We start from the raw sequence: 23,754 nt of genomic DNA, 5'->3' as shown, positions 1-23,754 counted from the left end.
AAAAAACATGTTTGTATAGTACCTCCTGTAGACGTAAAGTGGGGGCGTTTTTTTTTCTCATCCAACCTTGTTAGTGTGGGGTATCGTTGGGTAGGTCTTTTAAAATCATATTATGTTATTATATTATATTACTTATTTTTTCGTAATAGCTACGGAACCCTATTTTATATTTTTGCATATGAAAGAAAAGAAAAAAGTATGAATAAACATTTATTCGTGACAATTACACAAAAAAACAGAAGAAAACTAAAAAATACGTATCACTGTATATGTAACGTGTATCTGTCTGTGTGCGTGTGTGTGTATTTTAGGGATTAGTAAGAATATTAAATATAAATCTACTCGTGACTACGGCCACTTTAATGTGGTTGAAATGTCGAGGTAAATATTACTTGTGTCGTAGCGTGATAAGTCCCGTTTATGATGAGTGAAAATCACGAAAGCTTACATTATATTACATAGTAATTAAAAACATAATCCTCCTTCGGCATAGCTGAGCATGTATTATGTATCTTCTCACGAATATGTTTTTTTATGGGCAATATTTTTTTTTCTTTCTTTCTTTTCGGGCAGTCGGGTAAAAGCATTGACAAGTGGGTCAATAATTCGGAAAGTATCTTGATAGAGACGAGTGATGAAAATAAGATGAGGCCTTTGATCAACAGTAGGGCAAACACAAACCAGTATGATAGGTAAATTATAAAAAAAAATTGATTTATTTAATTTAATGTTTTATTTTACACTTTTTTGATATTTATGTGAAAACGGTAGATTAAAAGTATTATAACCTATATATATTTAGAATGGGCTAATTATTAGCTTTAATTTGATACCCATATTGTTACAATCAAAAATTTTTTTTTCATTCCTCCGCCATATTTTTTTTCGCAGACGCTATATTGAAATATTATATAGCCTACGTCACTCCGACAGTTATGACAAATCCAATGATACCTTATATGTTACAATCCGTCCAGCCGTTTAGGCTGCAGCGAGGACCAAAGAAATAACATACATACATACGTACCTACATACATACATACATACGCTCGAAAAACATAACCCTCCTTCGGGCAGTCAGGTAAAAATAGTAGCCTACTAGATTAATAAACATTTTTATTTTATTTAATATTATCATGGCTTTAATATTTAAAATAACGCGCAGTCGTATAAGTAAAATAAAAGTTGCCGAACTCAGAATGAGGAATAATAGGATAGAAACTTACCTAAACCTTTATTTGATGTTCTAAAATTGTTAATGTATACAAGATCAAAGGTCACGAAAATTGGCCCCATGCAAATACCTCGCTGCCTACGCTTGTAATGACATTTGTTTCTACGACAAAAGTGTACGCCCTACAATCTTTTAGTAGGTGCTTTGGTGCAGAATTGTAGATATCATGAAAACCAAAATAAAATTATTTACAATAATCCGATTTAAAAAAGGGTGTAATACGTTTCACGCCAATATCTGTCCGTCTGTCTGTGCTGCGCTTTCACACTATCCGATACGATATCGGGGCAAGTAAAATATATGAAATATGTACCTTATTTTCTTAGTTTATTATTCGGCCCGATATCGGATATCGGAGCCGACACCATCGGACGCCCGTGGGCTGTCGGACGATAATGTTTGTATGTTTGCTATGCGTGTATCTAAATTGTCTCTGTGTGCGCAGAGCCCGATGCGTGGCAGCCATTTTGAGCCGGCCGTATCGGAACGATTTTGTCGGAAATATGTGAAAACAGCAAATGGCCATCGTCGTAAGGTACCGATATCGGATCGGATTTTGTGAAAACGGTATTACTAGAAGCTCTCAAGCGGGTGGACCGATTTTGAAGAGGGTTTTTTACGTGAAAGCGAGTTTTAGCTGAGTTGTAGATATTAAACTTTAAAATTACAGAGACGGAGTTTTTTCGACTTTTAAAGTTGGCTAGGTTAAGTTATATATATTATCCGCACTGGGTCCGCGTGGGAACTATGGCCCAAGCCCTCTTGTTATGAGAGGAGGCCGGTACCCAGCAGTGGGACGTATATAGGCTGGGATGGATGGATTATATGTATAGATTAACTACTGGTTAACATGATTCAACATGTTGTACTCTACCTATGCATTTTTTTTTCGAGTTTCTTCCTAACTATAGGATTGGCATCTGTACAGTCACCAGCATTAATGTCTGCCACAGCGCAGCGTGCAGAAATATCTGAGACGACCTTCCGGCCATAGAAATAGAGTCGTATCAGATATTTATGCACGCTTGTTGTGTCAGATATTGGTGCTGGTGACTGTACGGTGACACGGAGTAAAAATAGACTGTCACTGTTTTTCAGAATGAAATTGATAACTGAGTTTTATCTGATATATTAACATCAATTATGTAAAAATAAATAAACTCATGAATTTCACAGATAAGATAAAAAAAGTGGAATTTTAAGGAATGTAATCTGTCATTTACTTAAGATAGTATTTACGTAATTTTAGGTAATTATTTACCTACCTCCGATGGTAACCCGGTACTTTATTTTCTTCTAAGCATTTTGTGTTAATGTTTTTCTCTCTTTCGTTGGGTAGGTATTACGTACCTACATCTTCTAGGTACTTCAGAGACCATTGTTAAAAACACTTGGCTACCACGGCACCACAGCATTTATACAAACCGTGATGGGGTGGCGGTTGCGTGATGCCATAAATTTTAATGATAAATTGTATTTTTTTCTTATATAAATAAATAAATAATATTTGTTCGATACAGCGCCATCTATAGTTCATTTTCAGAATTAAATGGCTTGCTAATTAATAAATGATCGATGCCCGTTCACAACGATGCTCCTCATTAGATCCAAAATAAAACACAAAATGCGCTAGTATCGTGCATCGATATAAATAAGGATGTTTAAGTTTGTTTGTCTCTGTTCCATTGCAATCGGCCTCGAAATAAAAACCCAAAAAACTTCAACCGTTCCACTCTCATTTTGGGCACCCAATTTTAATATATTTTGGTTTTATGTTTTTATTTTTTATATACTTTTATTTAAATTTCCAGTGCTTTGATTTTTCCTCTTATGCTGTAATTCATATTAATATTATAAATGCCTAAGTAGTTTTGTCTGTCTTTCTGTCACTTACTTGTTGACGCTTAAACCGATAATAAGACAGATGAAACTTCGTATCGAGTTTTGAGACACTGAAAAGAATATAGGATAGTTTTCATCCCGGGAAATTTCATAGTTTCTGAAGAATCGCGATAAACGTATTACTGTCAGATTGAGTTACGGGCAACAACTAGTTGCTTATACATCAACAACTATATTTGCAGGTGGTAGGACCTTGAGCAAGGTCCGCCCGGATTGCTACCACCATATTGCTCGCTAATCCTGCCGTGAAGTAGCAGTGCCTGCACTGTTGTGTTTCGGCGTGGAGAGTAAGACAGCCGGTGAAATTACTGGCACTTCAGGTATCCCATCTTAGGCCTCTAGGTTGGCAACGCATCTGCAATACCCCTGGTGTTGCAGATGTTTATGGGTGGTGGTGTTCTGTTACCATCAGGAGACCCACTTGCTCGTTTGCCATCCAGACGAAAAAAAAACTAAATATAGGTAGAGTTAATATTATGAGAAGATAATACTGACAGCTACATCTAGTGGTACTTTATCAATATCTAGTTATAAAATGGAGTATGTTTTTCAGCAAGTGCTTAAAGGAAATTAAAACGAAGAAGGTAATCGAGATGCAAATTTTTATTTACTTAACAATTTTACAAATAACCCCACTGTATAAAATCATCTACAATCCCTCTCGCTCTCTCCTTCATTCTTGGATCAGTTTTGATGACGACATCAGCCAAGTAATCCTTATCCAATTCAGGTATTTCATCTTCAATCGCAAAAATAAAAGGCATTAGCTGCATGAAACAGAAAATACCATAATCTAACACTTCTTTATACAAACTGTCAAAATCTTCTCTTGGAAACACAGTTTTGACATCAATGTCGAAGTATTGCAACATTTTTTTAAGGGAATCAAAATACACGTCCTTCAAGTCTTCTAGATGGTCTTTTCTGAATTGCTGATCGGTGCCCAAGAAGACGAAGAATAGAATATCCATGATAGGACATCCGTAACATAAGAGCTGGTAATCTACCGGTAAAACGTCAGTTAGTTCACCTTCCTGCAAATAAAAAAGATTTAATTATAAAATTCTCATCGGATCTACATGCGCCTGCTAAATAACCGGTCAATATGGCCAGAGAACATAGATTAAATTTGTCCTCCAAAATTTAATTGCTTTTACCGGATGGTCGAATAATTTTTGTGCTAATTAAGAGTACATTGTTCAAGCCTGTCTAGCTGTTTGAATGATAAGGAGTTACGAACATTTAACACACACGCATATTTACACGCACATACTCAAATTTCGCATTGTGTATGTGTGTGCAAAGTAATTAATGTAGGTCAAATTTACGTTCGGTTTAACCGCCCTCAGTCCGTAGCCATTAATATTAACAAATATTTAATATTGTTTGGAATAGATCTTGGCCAAGCGATGGAAGCTATTTACTTCATACTTAATTCCAATATGCCTATCAATTATTAAAATCTTAAATATAGGGACTGACAGTGGTTGATGCGACAATGGAATTACTTAGTAAGATAATTTTTGACTTACAATTTCTTTCATCAAGATATTGTTTGCTCTGTAATCACCGTGAACCAAAGTCCTTTTGTATTTAAAATCAAATAGACAATGCTGCATTTTATTCCATAATTTGGGAATATAATCATTAAACTTTTTACTTGCATCATCGCCCAAGCATTCACTAATAGCTTTCGCTGAATTTTTCAGCAGACCTTTGAAATCATCGTTGAAATTCATTGGAAAAGGTATAGTTTTTAATTTTCTTTCAAAATACTCTGGGCGTTTATTCTCCAGAGCAAACGACAGACCGTGGAATTTCCCTAACTGTTGCATAGATAGTTGAGCAAACTCCAATGAAACTGGATCCATTCTGAACCCTGTCTTATAACCTTTCCTGGCAACATTTTCTAAAATGATCGCTTCAGGTATACTTTGCTGAAAACTTCTGACCATGTTATATCGTTCATTCATAGGGATGTGAGCTTCATTCTGTATGTCATTAAATATAACAGACAATTCATTGTATACAAACAGTTCCATTGTAAACATTCCACTCACTGACATAACTGTTAAATGATCTCCAGAAACAATTCCTTTAACAAATATGTTGGTTTCTTTCTCACCATCTTCAGTTGTACCTTTAACATCAACTTCGTATAAAGAACCGAAATAATTTCCCCCGACAGTGGATATCGCTCTTGTCAGTACTTTGTAGTCTTTGTAGCCTTCTTTTTTAATTATTCTTTCAATAGATTCGTTAACTTTTTCTGGAAGTTTATCTGCTTTATATTCTTTGTCACTTACATTACAATCGCACTGTTCTACACCCATTTCACTGTTCATAGTATCAGTGCTCGAAGGAGTTTAATAGTGCTAAGACCACTGCCTTATATTTATGAAAGTTGAATTATTATATGTACTTACGTATGAACGAGAAGCAGTATTTCATATCTTATCAGATGCTGCTAGCTCAAGATACAAGTTTTTAGGGTTTTGTACATGACAAGGAAAAACGGAAACTTTAAGCTTTAAAATGACTTGTTGGTCGTTAGTGACAGGTACCTTATTAAACCCATCGTTCTCTTTGTGATTTTATATTATATTGTGATTGTATAACTCTTTATTGTGCAAGCAGGTACCTACATAAAACAAATGGAAATAACAGTTAACATGAGAATGAAATGTACAAAAGCAAACACATCGTTTAAAGGGATCTCTCACAGACTTCTTCCGTTTATTCTAAAGGTCCCTCTTTTCTTTTGCTTACTAAGTAGTACCTTCTTAATTTCTCTGAGTCACTAAAAGCCTTCAACGCCCACAAGGGATTGCCATCATCCACGTTAAAACCTACGTTTAACAAGTTTGTTGGTCTGACAAATGGTGACCCATTCAACTACATCAAAGCCTAGTTTTTTTTTCATTCTGGCTTATCTCCGCGCTCTAGAGCAATAACTTTCATAGTTTATAAACTTGAGTAATGTACGATTAGATACGGAATCCTGACTGCGATTTCGGTTCGCAGTTGACTAGTTGTGTATGTGTGTGAAAATGGTTTCTCCACGTTTATTTGCTTATGAATGTTTATATGACTACTTACTGTAGTATTATTGAAAATAACACTTTCAAGTTTTTCATTTTCATTTAATGCTTATTGTTATGTTATGATTTTAAATAGAACTAAAGTCCAGTTTTTTTCATACATCGGTACAGAGTAGTTACATCAAGTTACAAGTTACATTGGTGACTTAAAATTAATATCTTTTAAAACGAATCAGATCAGAATTTTTTTGAAAGTTTAGAAGTCATGGATAATTTTAATCTATATGTCGGCGGCCGATCGTGAAATCCGGCAGATCACGAAATTTCATGATATGGCTAAAAGTTCATAGTCAAAATACCATACACGGGACTTACCACGCTATTTTTACACAAGGGCGTCTACTCGTGACCACGGCAACTGTAACGTTGCCGAAACGTCGAGGTAAATATTACTTGTGTAAAAATAGCGTGATAAGTCCCGTTTATGGTATTTTGACTATGAGTGAGAATCACGAAAGTTTGAAACGTTATGGCTAAAAGTTGGCCAGGCATATCACGATATGCCTGAGAAACAATACGGTAGATCGATTAGAGCAACGCATTGGTCGATATTCCTAGCTTTATACCGGGCACATCGTGATATGCTGAAAAAAAGAAAAATTTAGGTAGGAAGAGCGAAGCGAGGAGTGGTTAGTATCAATTGTGACCACTACGCACGAGCCGAGCGAGCGAAGCGAGCGTGCCGCGGCAGCGGCCGGCGAAGTGCCAGAACCGACATGACGGCGTTTCATGATATGCCTAGGAATTTTATGATCTGCCTAAACTAGCCAAATCATGAAATAGCGGCGTTGGCACTTGAGGTATCCCATCTTAGGCCTCTAGGTTGGCAACACATCTGCAATACCCCTGGTGTTGCAGATGTTTATGGGCGGTGGTTATCTCTTACCATCAGGAGACCCACTTGCTCGTTTGCCGTCCAGTCGAATAAAAAAATAAAATAATACTTAATTAAATATTATCTGAGCTGCTAACACTCCTGATCCTTAAGTTCTATGGACACCATTGAAAGAAACTTTGTTAGATGAAGCTTTATTGAACTTTCATAATTTATTTTTTTCCTTTTCGGTCATTTCATCGTTGTAAAAAGAAAATATTTAGTACTAATACTTATATTATGTTATTAAAAATATTATCATGTCAATAAACACAATATTATCTTAACTTCACAAAATACCCCACTGAATGAAGTCATCTATTACTCCTCTAGCCCTCTCCTTCATCCGCGGATCAGTTTTAATGACAAAATCAGACAAAATATCTTTACCTAGCTCTGGTATCTCGTCATCAGTTGCAAAAATGAAAGGCATAACCTGTACAAAGCTGAAAAGTCCATAATCTAAGACGTCTTTATATAAACCTTCAAAATCTTCTCTCGAGAAAACAGATTTGATATCGATCTCGAAATATTGTAACATGTTCTTCAACGTATCAAAGTATAAGTCTTTTAGATATTCCAAGTGGTCTTTTCTGAACTGTTGGTCTGTTCCCAAGAAGATGAAATACAGAAAGTCAATGATAGGGCATCCGTAGTACAGGAGTTGATAATCCACTGGAATAACGTCAGTGACCTCACATTCCTGTGAATTAAAAGAAAAATAATAATTAGACTACGCAAGACACAAGACATCGAATCGGATTAATTGTCTATGGCTAAGGATCTCGGATAGATCCGAAAAACGATTAATTGTGACATATCCGATCCGTAGGTGAAAAATCCAGTGTATCGAATTAGCATTGGTCTCAAAACACACACACACACACACACACACACACACACACACACACACACAGGTTTTAAGTTTGACCAAAACGGTACAATAAAAAAAAAGTTTTAGTTTTTTTTATTATATATTTTTTGCATAAAATAGACGAATTTAAGAAACCTATTTGAAGGATTTTGGTTTTAGTTGGGTTTTAATTTTTTTATCCTATTTGTAAGTTACCGGAATTATAGCAAACCATTGTGGCCATGGCGTTAAAAAGTGCGTTTATCTTTGCCCGTCACAATTATTTTCAAAAACGTAGTGTCTTCTGTCACCTGGCAGTTTTAGGATTAGGCGGTTTAGTTACAAAACGTTTATTTACTATGAAAGTCAAACAAACGATACGACCACTAAGTATTTTTTTACTAAAATAATTATAACATGATTGAATAAACCTATTCCTCTAAATGGTTTTGGAATTAGACCACATTGTAAAAAAGTGATCAATGCCAATGAGGGCTATCGTTTTTTGTCTCACTAGATGGCGCACTGTTGCGTGAGGTTTTTAAGTATGGCTTTCAAAGTCTGTTATTACGGGTGTGAAAACAAAGTTTAGATTAAAATCATATTTAATACACCTTAAAACCGGACTATAAAAATATCGAGCATGCCACAGTGTTGCATAGTCCCCGTTTTGTTCGGAAAAAAGGCAGGACAAAGGTTTCCGAAAGACAAACTGTCTCAAGATACAGACATTCATTGCCCCGGAACGCATATTTGCCATAATTAATTTCAGATATTGCAAAATATTCACAAAATTATTCTAATTATAAATAAACCCGCGTAGCTTCACCCGAAAACTATGAGATTTGATATTACGGAGACCTCACGCTACATTAGCGCCTCTAGTGGCGAATTCATACGCGATAGCTCTCATTACTTAATTCTACCTGAGTCTTTCGGTATTTGTTTATTTAAAGAATTATTAGTTAAACGACTAAACGTAGAGGTATTTTATTATTTTACGTCGTACTTAATCTGATTTGTTGATTTTGTATCCTTTGGCTTCATTTTACCTTAAAGCAACTCCAATGTTCAAAAATCATTATTTTCAGAATAAAGGCAACAAAAGTATAAAATTATACTTACACTTTCTTTCATCAAAATATTATTCGCTCTAAAGTCACCATGAACTATAGTTCTTTTATATTTTGCGTCAAAGAGATAGTGGGATATATTTTCCCATAATTTAGGTACATACTCATTGAATCTCTTCCTTGCCTCATCGTCTAAACATTCACTTATTTTTTCCCCTGAATTTTTTAAAAGCCCTTTAAAGTCATCATTTAATTTAAAAGGACAGTTTATTGTTTTTATTTTTCTTTGATTAAACTCAGGATACTTTATCTCCAAAACAAACGATAAAGCGTGGAGTTTTGCCAGTTGTTTTATAGATAACTCAGCGAATTTTAGCGAGACGGGATCCATTCTGAATCCAGTCTTGTATCCTTTTTTAGCAACATTTTCTAATAATATTGCTTCATGTATACTTTCTTGATAACTTTTGACCACATTGTATCTTTCACTTACAGGCACGTAAGCTTCATTCTGTATTTCATTAAATAAAACAAACAACTCGTTGTAAATAAACAATTCCATTGTAAACATTCCACTGACTGATAGAACAGTAAAATGATCACCGGGCACAATTCCTTTAACGAATATATTGGTTTCTTTTTCACCATCTTCAGTTGTACCTTTAACGTCAACTTCGTATAAAGAACCAAAGTAATTGCCACCGTCTGTTGAAATTGCTCTTGTTAATACATTGTAGTCTTTGTAGCCTTCTTTTTTAATTATTCTCTGTATAGAATCTTCAACTTTTTCAGAAAGTTTGTCTTTGTCAATTACTTCTTCGTTAATTTTACATTCACACTTATTTACACCCATTTTGTTGTAGATCTAAGACGAAGGTTCAAAGGCTTTTGATAAAATGAACAGCACAGTCTTATTTATATAAAGGTCCATAGTTATATGCATTAACATAAATTCGCTGTGTCATATAACAATATGTTTGTAGATACTGATTAATTTGTAATCATACTTATAGTTGTCAAGCTATCAAAGCTTCTAGATATTCCCATTGTATTTTAATTTACTTTAAAGCTTAGTTATGCAGCCTGTCAACATAATTGCTATTAGCTTCTAGTTAGGTATTTAGTTTATAGTGAAGTTTTACCGATAGAACCGATGGTAGATTTTTTTTTTACTCTTAAGTGTTTTATATAGCCTAAATTGAATTGAATCTTATTGTGTCATATATCTAATGAAAGGGCTCGTTATGAGGATCTCAAATATATTTTTGTTAGGTTAGGTGGTAGGACCTTGTGCAAGGTCCGCCCGGATTACTACCACCATCTTGCTCGCTAATCCTGCCCTGAAGCAGCAGTGCTTGCACTGTTGTGTTTCGGCGTGGAGAGTAAGACAGCCGGTGAAATTACTGGCACTTGAGGTATCCCATCTTAGGCCTCTAGGTTGACAACGCATCTGCAACGCATGGGCGGTGGTGATCTCGTACCATCAGGAGACCCACTTGCTCGTTTGGCATCCAGTCGAATAAAAAAATATATAATATTTTTATTATTATTCTTAAATAAATATTTTAGATTTTATTCATGAAAGAAGACGAAAACTGACGATTCCCCCCCTCTGATCTCCGAAACTACTGAGCCTAAATTTTTGAAAAAAAAACCTACAAAATATAGTTCATTGCTTGTAAATTACGGGAAAATCTATAAGAATTCTATCAAAATAAAGTGGTAAACTCAATGTAATACTTTCACTTACGGAGTTTTTTTCACTAAAACACCACTAGATAGCGCTAGTAGTAGTCAACTCGCGTCTTACTGTAAGGATTTGAAATTATGTGATAGTTTGTATTAATTTAAAAAGCACCGGAAAATATTTATAAAAAAATAGAGGAAAACATTTGACTTTGGCATTGTACGGAACCCTCTCCACGAGAGTTCAACTCGAACTTCGGCGGTTTTTAGATTACTGCTTGCTTAAACCGGGATTGCGGTTTGTCGGTACCCCGGAGTTGGAAAACAGTATTAAATACTCGTGCTGCGTCATCAGTTGGTGTGAACGTGCCTTTACGGAGCGATGTTGTTAGTGTTGTGTGCTACCCTACATTTGACATTGACAATAAAAATAACGATAAAAATGCGGGTAGTTGTGCGCCGGTGTTAGTTTCGTCGGGCAGTCGCGCGAGCAGAACGGTGGCGCGTAGTGTGCGTGTTGCGGCAGCCACCGAGTCGCGTGCTCCTGAGAAGAAGGGCTACGAAATAGCCCGAAACATGTCGAGCTAAACTCGGTTTAAGACGTGAGTTATCCGTTACAATATCATTTAAAAGAGCCGTTGTTTTGTATTGTATGTTTCTTTCTTAATTTTTGGACAATAAAAGGGTTTACATGTGCGGCCCCACAAAGTGACGTAACTCGCATAATCTAAATGTATTTAGTTAGATTAAACCATAACCTTGTGACAATGACGATAACGTATAGATGACTAGCAGTAGTAAGTAATTCTAGTTAATTAGCACTCACGCAACGCTTATTATTTAAATTACTTAATTAGTCTCGATAACAGACTTTTGCCATATTTGTGTTGAGGATAACAGGCTAAAATAGTTTTGATGACATACTTCATCTACATGATAATTATGGTCTATGGTCATCCTGCATAAAAAAAGTTCATCAAAGAAACGTTATGATGCTCCCACATTGGCTGTTATGGAAATGTTATAAAGTTTTATAACATTTTATAACAAATTGTAAAAGATGTTAGTGTTAGTGTTAAAATGTTATGTATCAACATCAAATTGCAAATGCAATTTTTATATGGTGTTATATAACATTTTGATATCAATGCGTTTAAAACGTCTAACTAGTTGTAACTAAAGTTATTAAGTGTTAGACAACGTTATCATGTTTTATAACGTTATATAAGTACCTAACATTTATAGCAGCCAATGTGGGAGCATCATTAAACAAGGCTCCGCTCTGGATTTAAAAAGGCACCTTCACCGCAAACTTCTTCGTGATACTACTTATCTGCTTATCTGCTATTGCTTTAGTAGGCATCACAGACGTCACGTAAAAAAATCGGCCAAGTGCGAGTCGGAATCGCGCACGAAGGGTTCCGTACCATTATCTAAATAACAATACATTAGTTAACACTTTTTAAGGCATTCTGCCAAACTTTTTACACCAGCAGTCTGTGGATATTATTATAATAATTTGTTTAGGATGATGGTGGGGCTTCCTCGCTACTGCAGTGCTTCTGGCATGTTTGCTGACGCTCACGTGGACGACTTTTATGCGCTTATGCGTAAGAAAGTCGCTTCACTGATACGCAGAATGAGGGGCAGCTCTAACAGTCTCCTAAAGGTGGTCGCAGAGAGGCAGGACAGTGCTGTTCTTGGCTGGTTCAACATGCTGCACGCTGCTCCTGCGTCTAATAAATAATACCAATGTAGATATACTAACAAGTTCTTAAGTTTCTATTGTTACTAACATGCTATGGACCAAATTAGTTGTCTGAAAATAAAAACATTTTATTTTTATTTTATTTTTTTATTTAGCAAAAACGACAAAAAATCACGTTTGTTGTATGGGTGCTCTTAAATATTTATTTTATTTTGTTTTTAATATTATGTTGTTATAGATAGCGGCAACAGAAATACATCATCTATGAATATGTTAATTGTCTAGCTATCACGGTTCATGAGATACAGCCTGGTGACAGACAGACAGACGGACAGTGGAGTCTTAGTATTAGGGTCCCGTTTTTACCTTTTGGGTAACGGAACCCTAAAAATTGTCCCGGTGGGAATCGAGTTGTTGTTTTTGTTGTTGTTATGGAGACACTAGAGTTCTTATAAGGACAACAATTTTTTTACAGACCGTTTTTAGGGTTCCGTAGCCGCCGTTACGTATTTTTTAAAGTATTTCCCATAGACGTAAAGTGGAGGTGTTTTTTTTTTGTCATCCAACCTTGTAGTGTGGGGTATCGTTGGATAGGTCTTTTAAAACCATTAGGGAGTTGCTAAAACGACTTTTCGATTCAGTGATTTGTTTGCAAAATATTAAACTTTAATTTTCATTAAAAGCTATGTTGGCTAGCAGGATGGACATAATGACATTACCGCACACGGGCCAAAATGCATTTAAATAATGTATATTCTAATATAATTAAATTAAATAAATAAATAATTGTATAAGGACCTCTCTGTTACTAACATATTATTACTCGTATATGGATCGTATGAAATCTAAAATAAACATTATTATTTATTTATTTATTATTAAAATCGAGCTCCCCCTACTTCTAAAATTTAAACCGGTGGGCAGAAATATTTGATAAAATTCAGGATTTAGTAAGTATATCAAATTTACAAAGAAAACTATAACGGTTAAGTTTTCTTGAGAATTATTAGTAGTTTAAGGGGCTGTTTCACCATCCATTGATTAGTGTTAGCTGACGGTTAAATGTGATGCCGTCTTCGTCTATTCGAACAAAACAAATAGAGACGGCATCACATTTCACCGTCAGTTAACACTAATCAATGGATGGTGAAACAGCCCCCAAGAGTAAATAGCAGCCTTAGGTATAAAATATACCTAAACTTGGAATATTCCTCACAAAATACGATATCCTTAGAAAAATATTACTTATTTTTTTCGTAATGGCTACGGAACCCTATTTCCGGCGTGTCCGACACGCTCTTGGCCGGTTTTTAATTTTTAATAACCCACTGCTGTGCAAAGTCTTCTATAGAGTCCTTTATGTGTAACGCGCTATATAAAATTATTTGTTTTCCTCCAGAAATCCCCCCCATTGTCAGTTGTATCCGAGATAAGCCAGTTTTCTCATCGCCTTTATTAACTGTTATCCCGTGGGATGTTACGGTCAGTCTTAAGCTGAAAGCCAAGGGTCTCATATTATCTTGTATAATAAAAGTAATGGAGAAGAAGCTGGTTCTTCTTGCGTTATAAACAGGGTTTTTACAATATGAGTAAAACTAGGGTGCCCTTATTTCGCATAACATTAAATACCATGAAATGAATTCGCATAACAGATTTGGTATAACGTCATTGTACAAATTCAACATTCATTCAACAAAAATCATTGTACAAACATTTGACATTATATAACACTTCTTTAGCATAATAATAATGAATTCGTATAATTGAAATACGCATAACGTTAATAATTATATCTTTAATTGTCATAAAATTAATTCCATATATTCCTATTTATAAATTAAAGAAATTAGAAGACAAATACTTGGCCGATATAAATAATTCTGTGGTGCGGAATCCTAAAAACCAAAATGTAATTCTATTCCTTAGAAGTACCTAGCAAAGTTTTTGTTTACTTCGAAAATTAGTTTGCGTCTGGCAATTTCTCAATTAGGGGTTGATCTAGTCTGGGGCCTCAACTAGGGGTTGATCTAGGGATCTAGGGATCCTAGATTCTAGGCTGTCTTAAGGCCTTGAAGCTTTTAAGCACCTTTTCTAATTAAGAAAAGATGGCTGGCAGAACAGTCCGTTGCAGTTTAAAAGAAAATATGTTTTTCACTGCTCATGCTCGTAAAGTTCGTGTTCATGTTGGATCAAGGCGACATGAAATTGGGTACCTTTAGTTTTCTAGGATTGTCCTTATTATACTGTTTATCGATAGTAGACTTATAATTAGTTCACTCCTGTAAATAGATCTTTTTTCATTTTCGTTTTTTTTGTAAAAATAAATTGAAACCACACGTTTCGTGGGATTAATAGGTTTTGTGCCTTGGTCTGTTTGATTAAAAAAAAGAGGTCGGACTGACAGCTGTCAGTTGTCAAATGTCAACTTATGGTAGTGTGTCCTTGTACGGCAACATTTGACAACTGACAGCTGTCAAAGAACCTTTTTTAAATCAAACAGACCAAGGCACAACATTTATTAATCCCACGAAAAGTGTGGTTTGCGGAAATACAGTTTCAATTTAATTTTTACAAAAAACGGAAAGTGAAAAAATATATAGGTATCGACAGGAGTAGGCTTCATTATAAGTCTACTCGTATCGATAGAAAATATAATATACGTAAACGTAACCCACTAGTGAAATTCATGAGTCGAGAACAAGGTCGATATACAGCATGGGGTATAATGACTAGTGAAACTCATAAGTCGATAACTAGGTCGATATCCAGCGTGCGATATAGCGACTAGTGAAACTCATAAGTCGATAACTAGGTCGATATACAGCGTGGGGTATAACGACTAGTGAAACTCATAAGTCGATAACTAGGTCGATATACAGCGTGCGGTATAGCGACTAGTGAAACTCATAAGTCGATAACTAGGTCGATATACAGCGTGCGGTATAGCAACTAGTGAAACTCATAAGTCGATAACTAGGTCGATATACAGCGTGCGATATAGCGACTAGTGAAACTCATAAGTCGATAACTAGGTCGATATACAGCGTGCGGTATAACGACTAGTGAAACTCATAAGTCGATAACTAGGTCGATATACAGCGTGCGATATAGCGACTAGTGAAACTCATAAGTCGATAACTAGGTCGATATACAGCGTGCGGTATAACGACTAGTGAAAGTCATAAGTCGATAACTATGGTCTGTCCCAGAATTCGAGATACTAAAATGACAGTCTGAAATGTCAAACGTAAAAATAATGTGGCCAGCATAAAAGGAACAGTGCTGCTCCGTGATTTCGGTTTCGTAAATAACCGATAAAATGTTTATTTTACGATACCAAAAATAACATTAATGCATTCAATATTCTACTTTCCATTTTACTTTAGCATACGATAAAGTGATGAAATCTAAGCACAGGTAAAAATAGTGTTCATCACTTAGTGCCAACGTAAAAAATAATACAGATGCTACTACAAAACTAGAAAAACGAAGTTCGTATGGCACCGTCCCTTTCACTCGCGTATTGAATGAGATAAAGCGTCAGCGGGACGGCAACATACGAAGTTCGAGTTTTGCATTTCGTAGTCAGGGCCAGCAGGGCTACTACGAAATTCGAAAATCGAAGTTCGTGTCGTTCCGTCCTTCTGACACTACTATTTAATTTAATACGTAAGTGAGAGGGACGTTACGGTACGAACTTTGATTTTCGAATTCCGGAGTAGGCCCTCAGATATCACACAACGTCATTGTTCATGATTTTCGTATTCAAGTGGTATTCAACCGATTTTCGTTACTTTACTCGTATTGTCATCGGATGTGATCAGTGCGTTTCTCGTGTTTTTATTTTGATATTCATATCATAGAATAATAAATCAAATATTCATTATTCTCATATTATTTATTAATGTAAAACTTACTTAGAATGAAATTGAAACTTAAACATCAACATCTATAAAAAGTCGAAATATCTCGAAAACGGTCGCATTTTTATTAGACCTATTTTACCTTTTCTAGAATGTCCTAAGTGCCCTACATTAGTACATCACGGATCCGTTCATATCTTAATATTTACGACATACATACATAGGTACCTACAAAATTTCGGTAATACCGGTGCGGCACATCACTATTTATGAGACGCAAAAAACAGGTAACACATGAAACGTCATTTTAGTATCTCGAATTCTGGGACAGACCATAGGTCGATATACAGCGTGCGATATAACGACTAGTGAAAGTCATAAGTCGATAACTAGGTCGATATACAGCGTGAAAACCAATGAAACCTATTCCCCAAATGCTGGCCCTATGGCATTCGTTACAGAAATCTACCGCACCCCGTATGCGGGGCCGATCGACAAATGTAACTGAGTAGAAAGATACTATTAAATTTATAGAAAATCTTTCTAGTTGGCCAAAGCTACAGGCGCGAGCTACTTACAAACTATTTTCATAATAAATCTTCTAAACTATTATTCTTACATACTATTATTATATTATTACAGCCGTGCTGGCCTAGTGGTTTGACCTATCGCCTCTCAAGCAGAGGGTCGTGGGTTCAAACCCCGGCTCGCACCTCTGTTTTTCGAAATTCATGTGCGGATTTACATTTGAAATTTACCACGAGCTTTGCGTTGAAGGAAAAACATCGTGAGGAAACCGCCACAAACCTGCGAAGCAATTCAATGGTGCATGTGAAGTTCCCAATCCGCACTGGGCCGCGTGGGAACTATGGCCCAAGCCCTCTTGTTCTGCGAGGAGGCCTGTGCCCAGCAGTGGGACATATATAGGCTGGGATGATATTTACTATCCCCTGAAATGAAACCCACGAGGGTGTTTTCTTCGCAATCTTTATGTTATGACTTTCCTTTATGACCAAGGAAAATAAAGTGCATGTGTTATAACAAACAGCGAACTCAAAAGGGGGTTATATTTTTTTTATGTTATCGGTATATTATTCTTTTGTTAGTTGAAGAAACTTCCGCCGAAGTAGAAAGCGCTATCTTTTTTTATTTTTGACTTATAAAGAAAACTGTGAAATAAGAAATACGCTCACGTTTACTACTCTAAGGTTCAACATTAGCTGTACCTACCTACAGCTGAAAACCTTAAACCTATTACCACTAACTAGCGACTCGCCCCGGCTTTGCTCGTGTACAAGTCTCTAATCAAAGGCACTTCATATTTTTCAGCTGTGAAATAAGAAATACGCTCACGTTTACTACTCTAAGGTTCAACATTAGCTGTACCTACCTACAGCTGAAAACCTTAAACCTATTACCACTAACTAGCGACTCGCCCCGGCTTTGCTCGTGTACAAGTCTCTATCAAAGGCACTTCATATTTTCAGCTGTGAAATAAGAAATACGCTCACGTTTACTACTCTAAGGTTCAACATTAGCTGTACCTACCTACAGCTGAAAACCTTAAACCTATTACCACTAACTAGCGACTCGCCCCGGCTTTGCTCGTGTACAAGTCTCTAATCAAAGGCACTTCATATTTTTCAGCTGTGAAATAAGAAATACGCTCACGTTTACTACTCTAAGGTTCAACATTAGCTGTACCTACCTACTGCTAAAAACCTTAAACCTATTACCACTAACTAGCGACTCGCCCCGGCTTTGCTCGTGTACAAGTCTAATCAAAGGCACTTCATATTTTCCAGCTCCATTTCCAAGCCGGGACGCGAGCTAGTATATGTATCATCAAACTTGACATCACATTTATTATTATAAATGCGAAAGTTTGTAAATCTGCTTGTTCATTTGTTTGATTGTTATCTATCTTCACGTCTAAACCGCTGAACTGATTTAGATGAAATTCGGTATACAGATAGTTTGAGTCCCGGGGCCTTACTTACGTTAGTTTTTATTCTGGTAAACTGCATAGTTCCCACGGGCGAACGAACAAACGAATTCTACGTGGACGGAGCCGCTGGCAACAGTTTATGTATTACATAAACCTTCCGTTTTTTTTTTTTGTTATCTATGAATATCCAGTGTTAGCAGAGCCTCTCCTAAGCATAATGGTCACTGGTATAGACAGATATAAAAATTAAGATTGGTTTTTTGGAATCTTTTTGTATTTTTTATTTCAATTCCAAATTTTTACTTTTACGGTCATCCCGTAAAACCGAAATTGAAAATACGAACTGAAATATAGATGCACAGAAAAATAAGACCATCACTGGGAATCGAACCCAGGTCCTCGGTAATCCGTACCGCGTGCTATACCGCTACACCACTGATGGTCAACGGTACCGACACGAATTTCCCTATGCACCTCATATCTCAGCTTGTGTTTCTTACTTAGTCACTTAAGCAGCGACGCTAGCGACATCTATGCCGTAAGCCCTCAAACTTTTTCGGCATTCCTTTGGAACTAACCGCTCACCCGGACAAGAAGAATAGAAGAATAGGTAATTAGTGAGTGAAATAAACCAAATTAAAGAACTTACACATACACCGTATCATAATAATATCATGATCGTAACGTAATAACAACGAGACAGGCAAAAATAGAATAATTGCATCGAAAAGTATGAGACTATGCCCACAGCATGAGTTTGCATAGCGACATGTTTCGGACTGATTCGTAGTCCTTGCTCATGGAGTACACGCCAGGGCGACTGCAAAACGCTTATATCATATCTCAGCTTGTGTTTCTTACTTAGTCACTTAAGCAGCGACGCTAGCGACATCTATGCCGTAGCCCTCAAACTATTTCGGCATTCCATTGGAACTAACCGCTCACCCCACAGAGTACTTTATACATATACTAAGCTCACCCGGACAAGAGATATCGTTTCTAAGTAATCAAATTAAGATTGTTTTTTTTGGAATCTTTTTGTATTTTTTATTTCAATTCCAAATTTTTACTTTTACGGTCATCCCGTAAAACCGAAATTGAAAATACAAACTGAAATATAGATATAAAAATATATTTTTTCAGTTTTTTTTTAGTTGTGCATTACAGCTGCCTCCATAAGGTAAACCGTAACGTAACGATGTTTATGGAATCCTAAATGTTGTAAAAGAAACCTATTTTTGTTATAAACGTACGAGTGCTCGTCACTATCCCATAAATAAATAAATAAACACATATATTATAAATGCTCTCTCTCTCTCTCTCTCTCCCCCCCTCCCTATGCCTTGACTTTGAAGTTTTTTTTACTGCTTCAAGAGTGAGCAGACCACAGAAATAAGTGTTCATGCAGTTCCTCCACCTCCACACTGTAAGAACACACACAAATCACACAAACCCAACTATCACCACCACTAAAGTGACGCGTTTCGAACTCAACCAGCGCTCATCTTCAGAGAAACACAACCGCTCACCAATAAAAGTCATCCTATATGTACATATAACTGTTCCGTTTTTTCCTTATGAGTTATGGAACTCCAAAAATATATAATATAATAATATTAAGCGTAGGTACTGGAAAAATACCATAACAAAAAAGTCATTCTTGTAATGTTTTCCTTTTCTTTTCTCAACGATTACCTCCTGCCCTTTGCATCATTAGGGTGATTCGCCCAATAACCTTCACCTTTTAAGGGACAAGGGCTGAAAAACACTGAAAATTATTTCGCTATTATTATACCTTCTAAAAAGCGGTGGGGGTGAGATGTTGTATAGGTAATATTAGTATATTTATATATGTATAAATTGGCGGACTAGATTTTACCCGCAGCTTTGCTTTTACCCACTGCCTGAAGGAGGTTCATGTTTTTCGAGCGTATGTAGGTATGTATTGATGCTGACTGTCCGTCTATTTCTTTGGTCCACTCTGTAGCCTAAACGGCTGGATGGATTTTATCCTATGAGATATATAATATTTATTTATTTATTTATATTTCAATATGGCATCCTCGGAAAAAAAAAATTAAAAAATTAAGTTTAAATTACATACAATTTAAGAGCTGGTCACAATTTTGCATGGGTCCTGACTGTTGAACTTTAAATTAGGTACTTAACAGAATCCAGACCATTAAGACTTATTTATTCTTATTGTTTTTTTTAAGGCAGTCGGGTTTTTTTGATTTTTGTTTTTTTTTTTAATTAGACCTGGCATTTGCCAGTTTGAGAACTACAACCCAAGCTCTCATTCTGAGAGAAGGCCTTTGCATAGCAATGGACCGTAAATAGCCATGAGATGATGATGTTCATTGAACAAAAATACGAGTACCATCGCTCCAGTACCCCATTATTTTGTAATTTTGGAAACCTACTTGCATAGTTTATTTGCCCATTCCATATATTTTGTACTATATTTTTCAAAATTCTAAAAGCCCACGTAGGCTATCATGATTTCGGTAATATTTTGGCAAAACAATATGACCGACCCTTTAATACTACTCTGTTATTTCATCGGCTGAATTTTGTACATTAAATCGTTATTAATCATATCTCAAAATTATACGTTTCATTTATAGTGCATTGCACATAAGTGTTGTGTTGTGGGGCTTGCCCGAGGTTCTTTGAATTTTGGGTAAGCTTCGCTACACTACCTACTATTTCCTAGATTCCTAGTGTTGCTAAAGGTACTTACTCTTCCTTACTCTTCTGGTGTAAGGAAACATTTGTATGGCGAGATAATAATAACTTTATTTGGTAGGTGTATTAGGTGAAGGGGAGGCAAAGATCATCATCATCATCATCATTAAAAGATATTGCTCAACATTTAACTGACGATGCGTCGTTCCAAGTAAAATCGCTCTATTAGAGGACATTGCCCGTAATTTGGCGAGAATATTAAAATTTTGGCAACATCATACAGATATATCTTGCTCGCTAATCCTGCCGTGAAGCAGCAGTGCTTGCACTGTTGTGTTTCGGCGTGGAGAGTGAGACAGCCGGTGAAATTACTGGTGCGTGAGGTATCCCATCTTAGACCTCTAGGTTGGCAACGCGTCTGCAATACCCCTGGTGTTGCAGATGTTTATGGGCGGTGGTGATCTCTTACCATCAGGAGATCCACTTGCTCGTTTGCCATCCAGGTCGAATAAAAAAAAATAAACATATTATTATGATTATAAATAAGTGGGGATTTGAAACCCTAGAATGATTTCTTATAAAATATCTCTCAGATTTCTAGATATCTTACAAAAGCAAAAAGCGGCCAAGTGCGAGCTGGACTCGCGCACGAAGGGTTCCGTACCATTTATACAACATTCATTAGACATTAGCAGAAAACCGCATATTTTTATTTATTTTGCATGCCAGTTACCTACCGGTGAAATGTATGTTTCACATAATGCTTATTGCAGACTACAGATTGTACCATATTTTAAGCAAAATAAATGACGTGAGGAAACCTGCACAAACCTGCGAAGCAATTCAATGGTGTGTGAAGTTCCCAATCCGCACTGGGCCCGCGTGGGAACTACGGCCCAAGCCCTCTCATTCTGTGAAGAGGCCTGTGCCCAGCCGTGGGACGTATGGCTGGGATGATGATGATGATGAAATTACTTTGACCTGACTTGGCTAAAAATCACGTTTGTTGTATGGGAGCCCCCCTTAAATATTTATTTTGTTCTGTTTTTAGTATTTATTGTTGTAGCGGCCACAGTTATAAATAATCTGTGAAAATTTCAACTGTCTATCCCGGTTCATGAGATACAGCCTGGTGACAGACGGACCGACGGACGGACAGCGAAGTCTTAGTAATAGGTTTTCCGTTTTTCGTGTATATTTGAATAGCATTGAGCTTCATTTTTGTTTTTTTTTTGTTCCATAGGCACATTCCGAACAAGAAGACATTTGGGTTTTAGTTTACGACCGTCCTCTTAAGTAACGGTAGGTCAAACCTTTCAGCTATCGTAGTTTCTTTGAAATCCTTTAAATATTCATAAACTCTCCGAATATTGCCAATCTCTTAAAAGTAAATAAACCAGAATCTAATATTATGTAAGTATTCTTTGATGCTCGAAATGGGTACCTGGGTTGCAAGCACAAAGCCAATCCATAAGCATTATGAGAAATATATCTAACAAGCGGAGTCGGATAAGGGCAGTATATTGAACATGTACCTGCTCGCATAATTGCGTTTCTGTTTGTGATATCGAAAGTTTTTATGGTTTCGTACCTCAAACGTGTATTTTATTGTGGTATCGAAAGTTTTCTTATGGTTTCGTAAATCAAACATGTATGTTTTACGATGAGAAGAATTTTGCCAAATAATAATAATAATAATAAATGTTTATTGAGAAAATAATGTTACATAAATTACTGCTTACATAGTATTGAAACATTAGGTACTTACAGAGTAAAACAGTAGGTAAGTAAGCGTCATCTGACCCCCGTACTAGTGTTAACTGTATCACGGTGGGTTAGGATTCCACATCCTTATCAATTATGTTTTAACACTCATGCTAATCCCAGATATGTTCGTAATACAAATGTATGTTCGTAGTACAAAATGTAAAGTATGGTGGGTATCACAATAAAATAATAGTGGGTACACAATAGTCTAGTAACACGACCGCCAGAAGCAGTCCGACTTAGCAGGTAAACATGCAGTATATGCAAACAATTAAGATACTATAAATTAATTATTCTTATTCTCAAAAGGAAAAGAAATTTCTGTCGTGCTGTGTCACATTTTAAAGAAAAGCGTATCAAGTTGAAATTATTGCATTGTATTTTATAATTTCTTAACTTTCTCCTTTTTTCTTTTGTTTTTTCCCTTTTTTTCTTCTTGATTTTTTTTAAATTAATATGAAGGATTACCATAAAATATGGTCTCTCTTTGAGAGCTACAATTCATACAGAGATATCACGACTAGCCAGCAAAACATTGATTTTTCACTGGGGTTAAAAAACATGTTTGTGAAAACAATGATGGGGGAAACCAAGTTATTACAGGATGTTTAATGGGATTACTTCTGGATGATTTATTACGGGTTGCTGGATGCTAAGCCTATGAGTTGAATTCGTACGGATAATTACATTTTAAGATGCTTGGCGTTTCGTGAATTGTGTACGGTTTTGTGATTCATGAGTTTCAAAGTCATGACTAAGCCTTTTGCGAATTTGATTTAATTTTCCCCGTTTTTCTCCGTGTCAAGTCAAAACTTTTGGGCGATTATTCGAGCTTTGGAACCGCCTCATTTCGTTTGATCACATTTACGTATTGGCTGTAGATTTTGATGTCGTTTTCGATTAACTAAAAGAATTTCCTTGCTCACCCGCGACCTTACGATAGCTAAGCTTATGCAAAATATGCGTGTTCATGCAGTTTTTCCACCTCCACACTGTAAGAACACACACAAATCACACAAACCCATCTATCACCACCACCACACTACACTGACGCGTT

The 23,754-nt window shown here is 36.1% G+C and overlaps 3 protein-coding genes across 3 annotated transcripts in view; 1 reads left to right on the top strand and 2 right to left on the bottom strand.

Annotated features, from left to right (window-relative positions):
* Positions 1-3,721: 3,721 nt before the first annotated feature.
* On the bottom strand, positions 3,722-5,481 carry LOC141430295 (uncharacterized). Its single transcript, XM_074090926.1, has 2 exons — positions 4,669-5,481; positions 3,722-4,170 (listed from the first exon to the last, which is right to left on the bottom strand). Exons 1-2 carry the CDS (start codon positions 5,479-5,481, stop codon positions 3,757-3,759), a joined length of 1,227 nt encoding a protein of 408 aa, XP_073947027.1. The 3' UTR covers positions 3,722-3,756.
* Positions 5,482-5,953: 472 nt separating this feature from the next.
* On the bottom strand, positions 5,954-9,922 carry LOC141430110 (uncharacterized). The gene is made up of 2 exons (XM_074090655.1): positions 9,090-9,922; positions 5,954-7,814 (listed from the first exon to the last, which is right to left on the bottom strand). Exons 1-2 carry the CDS (start codon positions 9,888-9,890, stop codon positions 7,401-7,403), a joined length of 1,215 nt encoding a protein of 404 aa, XP_073946756.1. The 5' UTR covers positions 9,891-9,922; the 3' UTR covers positions 5,954-7,400.
* A 1,284-nt stretch (positions 9,923-11,206) lies between these two features.
* LOC141430111 (uncharacterized) overlaps positions 11,207-23,754 on the top strand; it is a 276,496-nt gene continuing 263,948 nt past the window's right edge. The window contains 1 exon segment of the mRNA XM_074090657.1: positions 11,207-11,325. The gene's annotated coding sequence lies outside the window, so the exon portion shown is untranslated.

Source organism: Choristoneura fumiferana, chromosome 8 (genome assembly GCF_025370935.1).
Source record: "Choristoneura fumiferana chromosome 8, NRCan_CFum_1, whole genome shotgun sequence".
In the NCBI taxonomy this organism is placed as follows: Eukaryota; Metazoa; Arthropoda; class Insecta; order Lepidoptera; family Tortricidae; genus Choristoneura; species Choristoneura fumiferana.
Note: the sequence above shows the minus strand (reverse complement) of the source record. Positions and strands in the feature narration are given on the sequence as shown.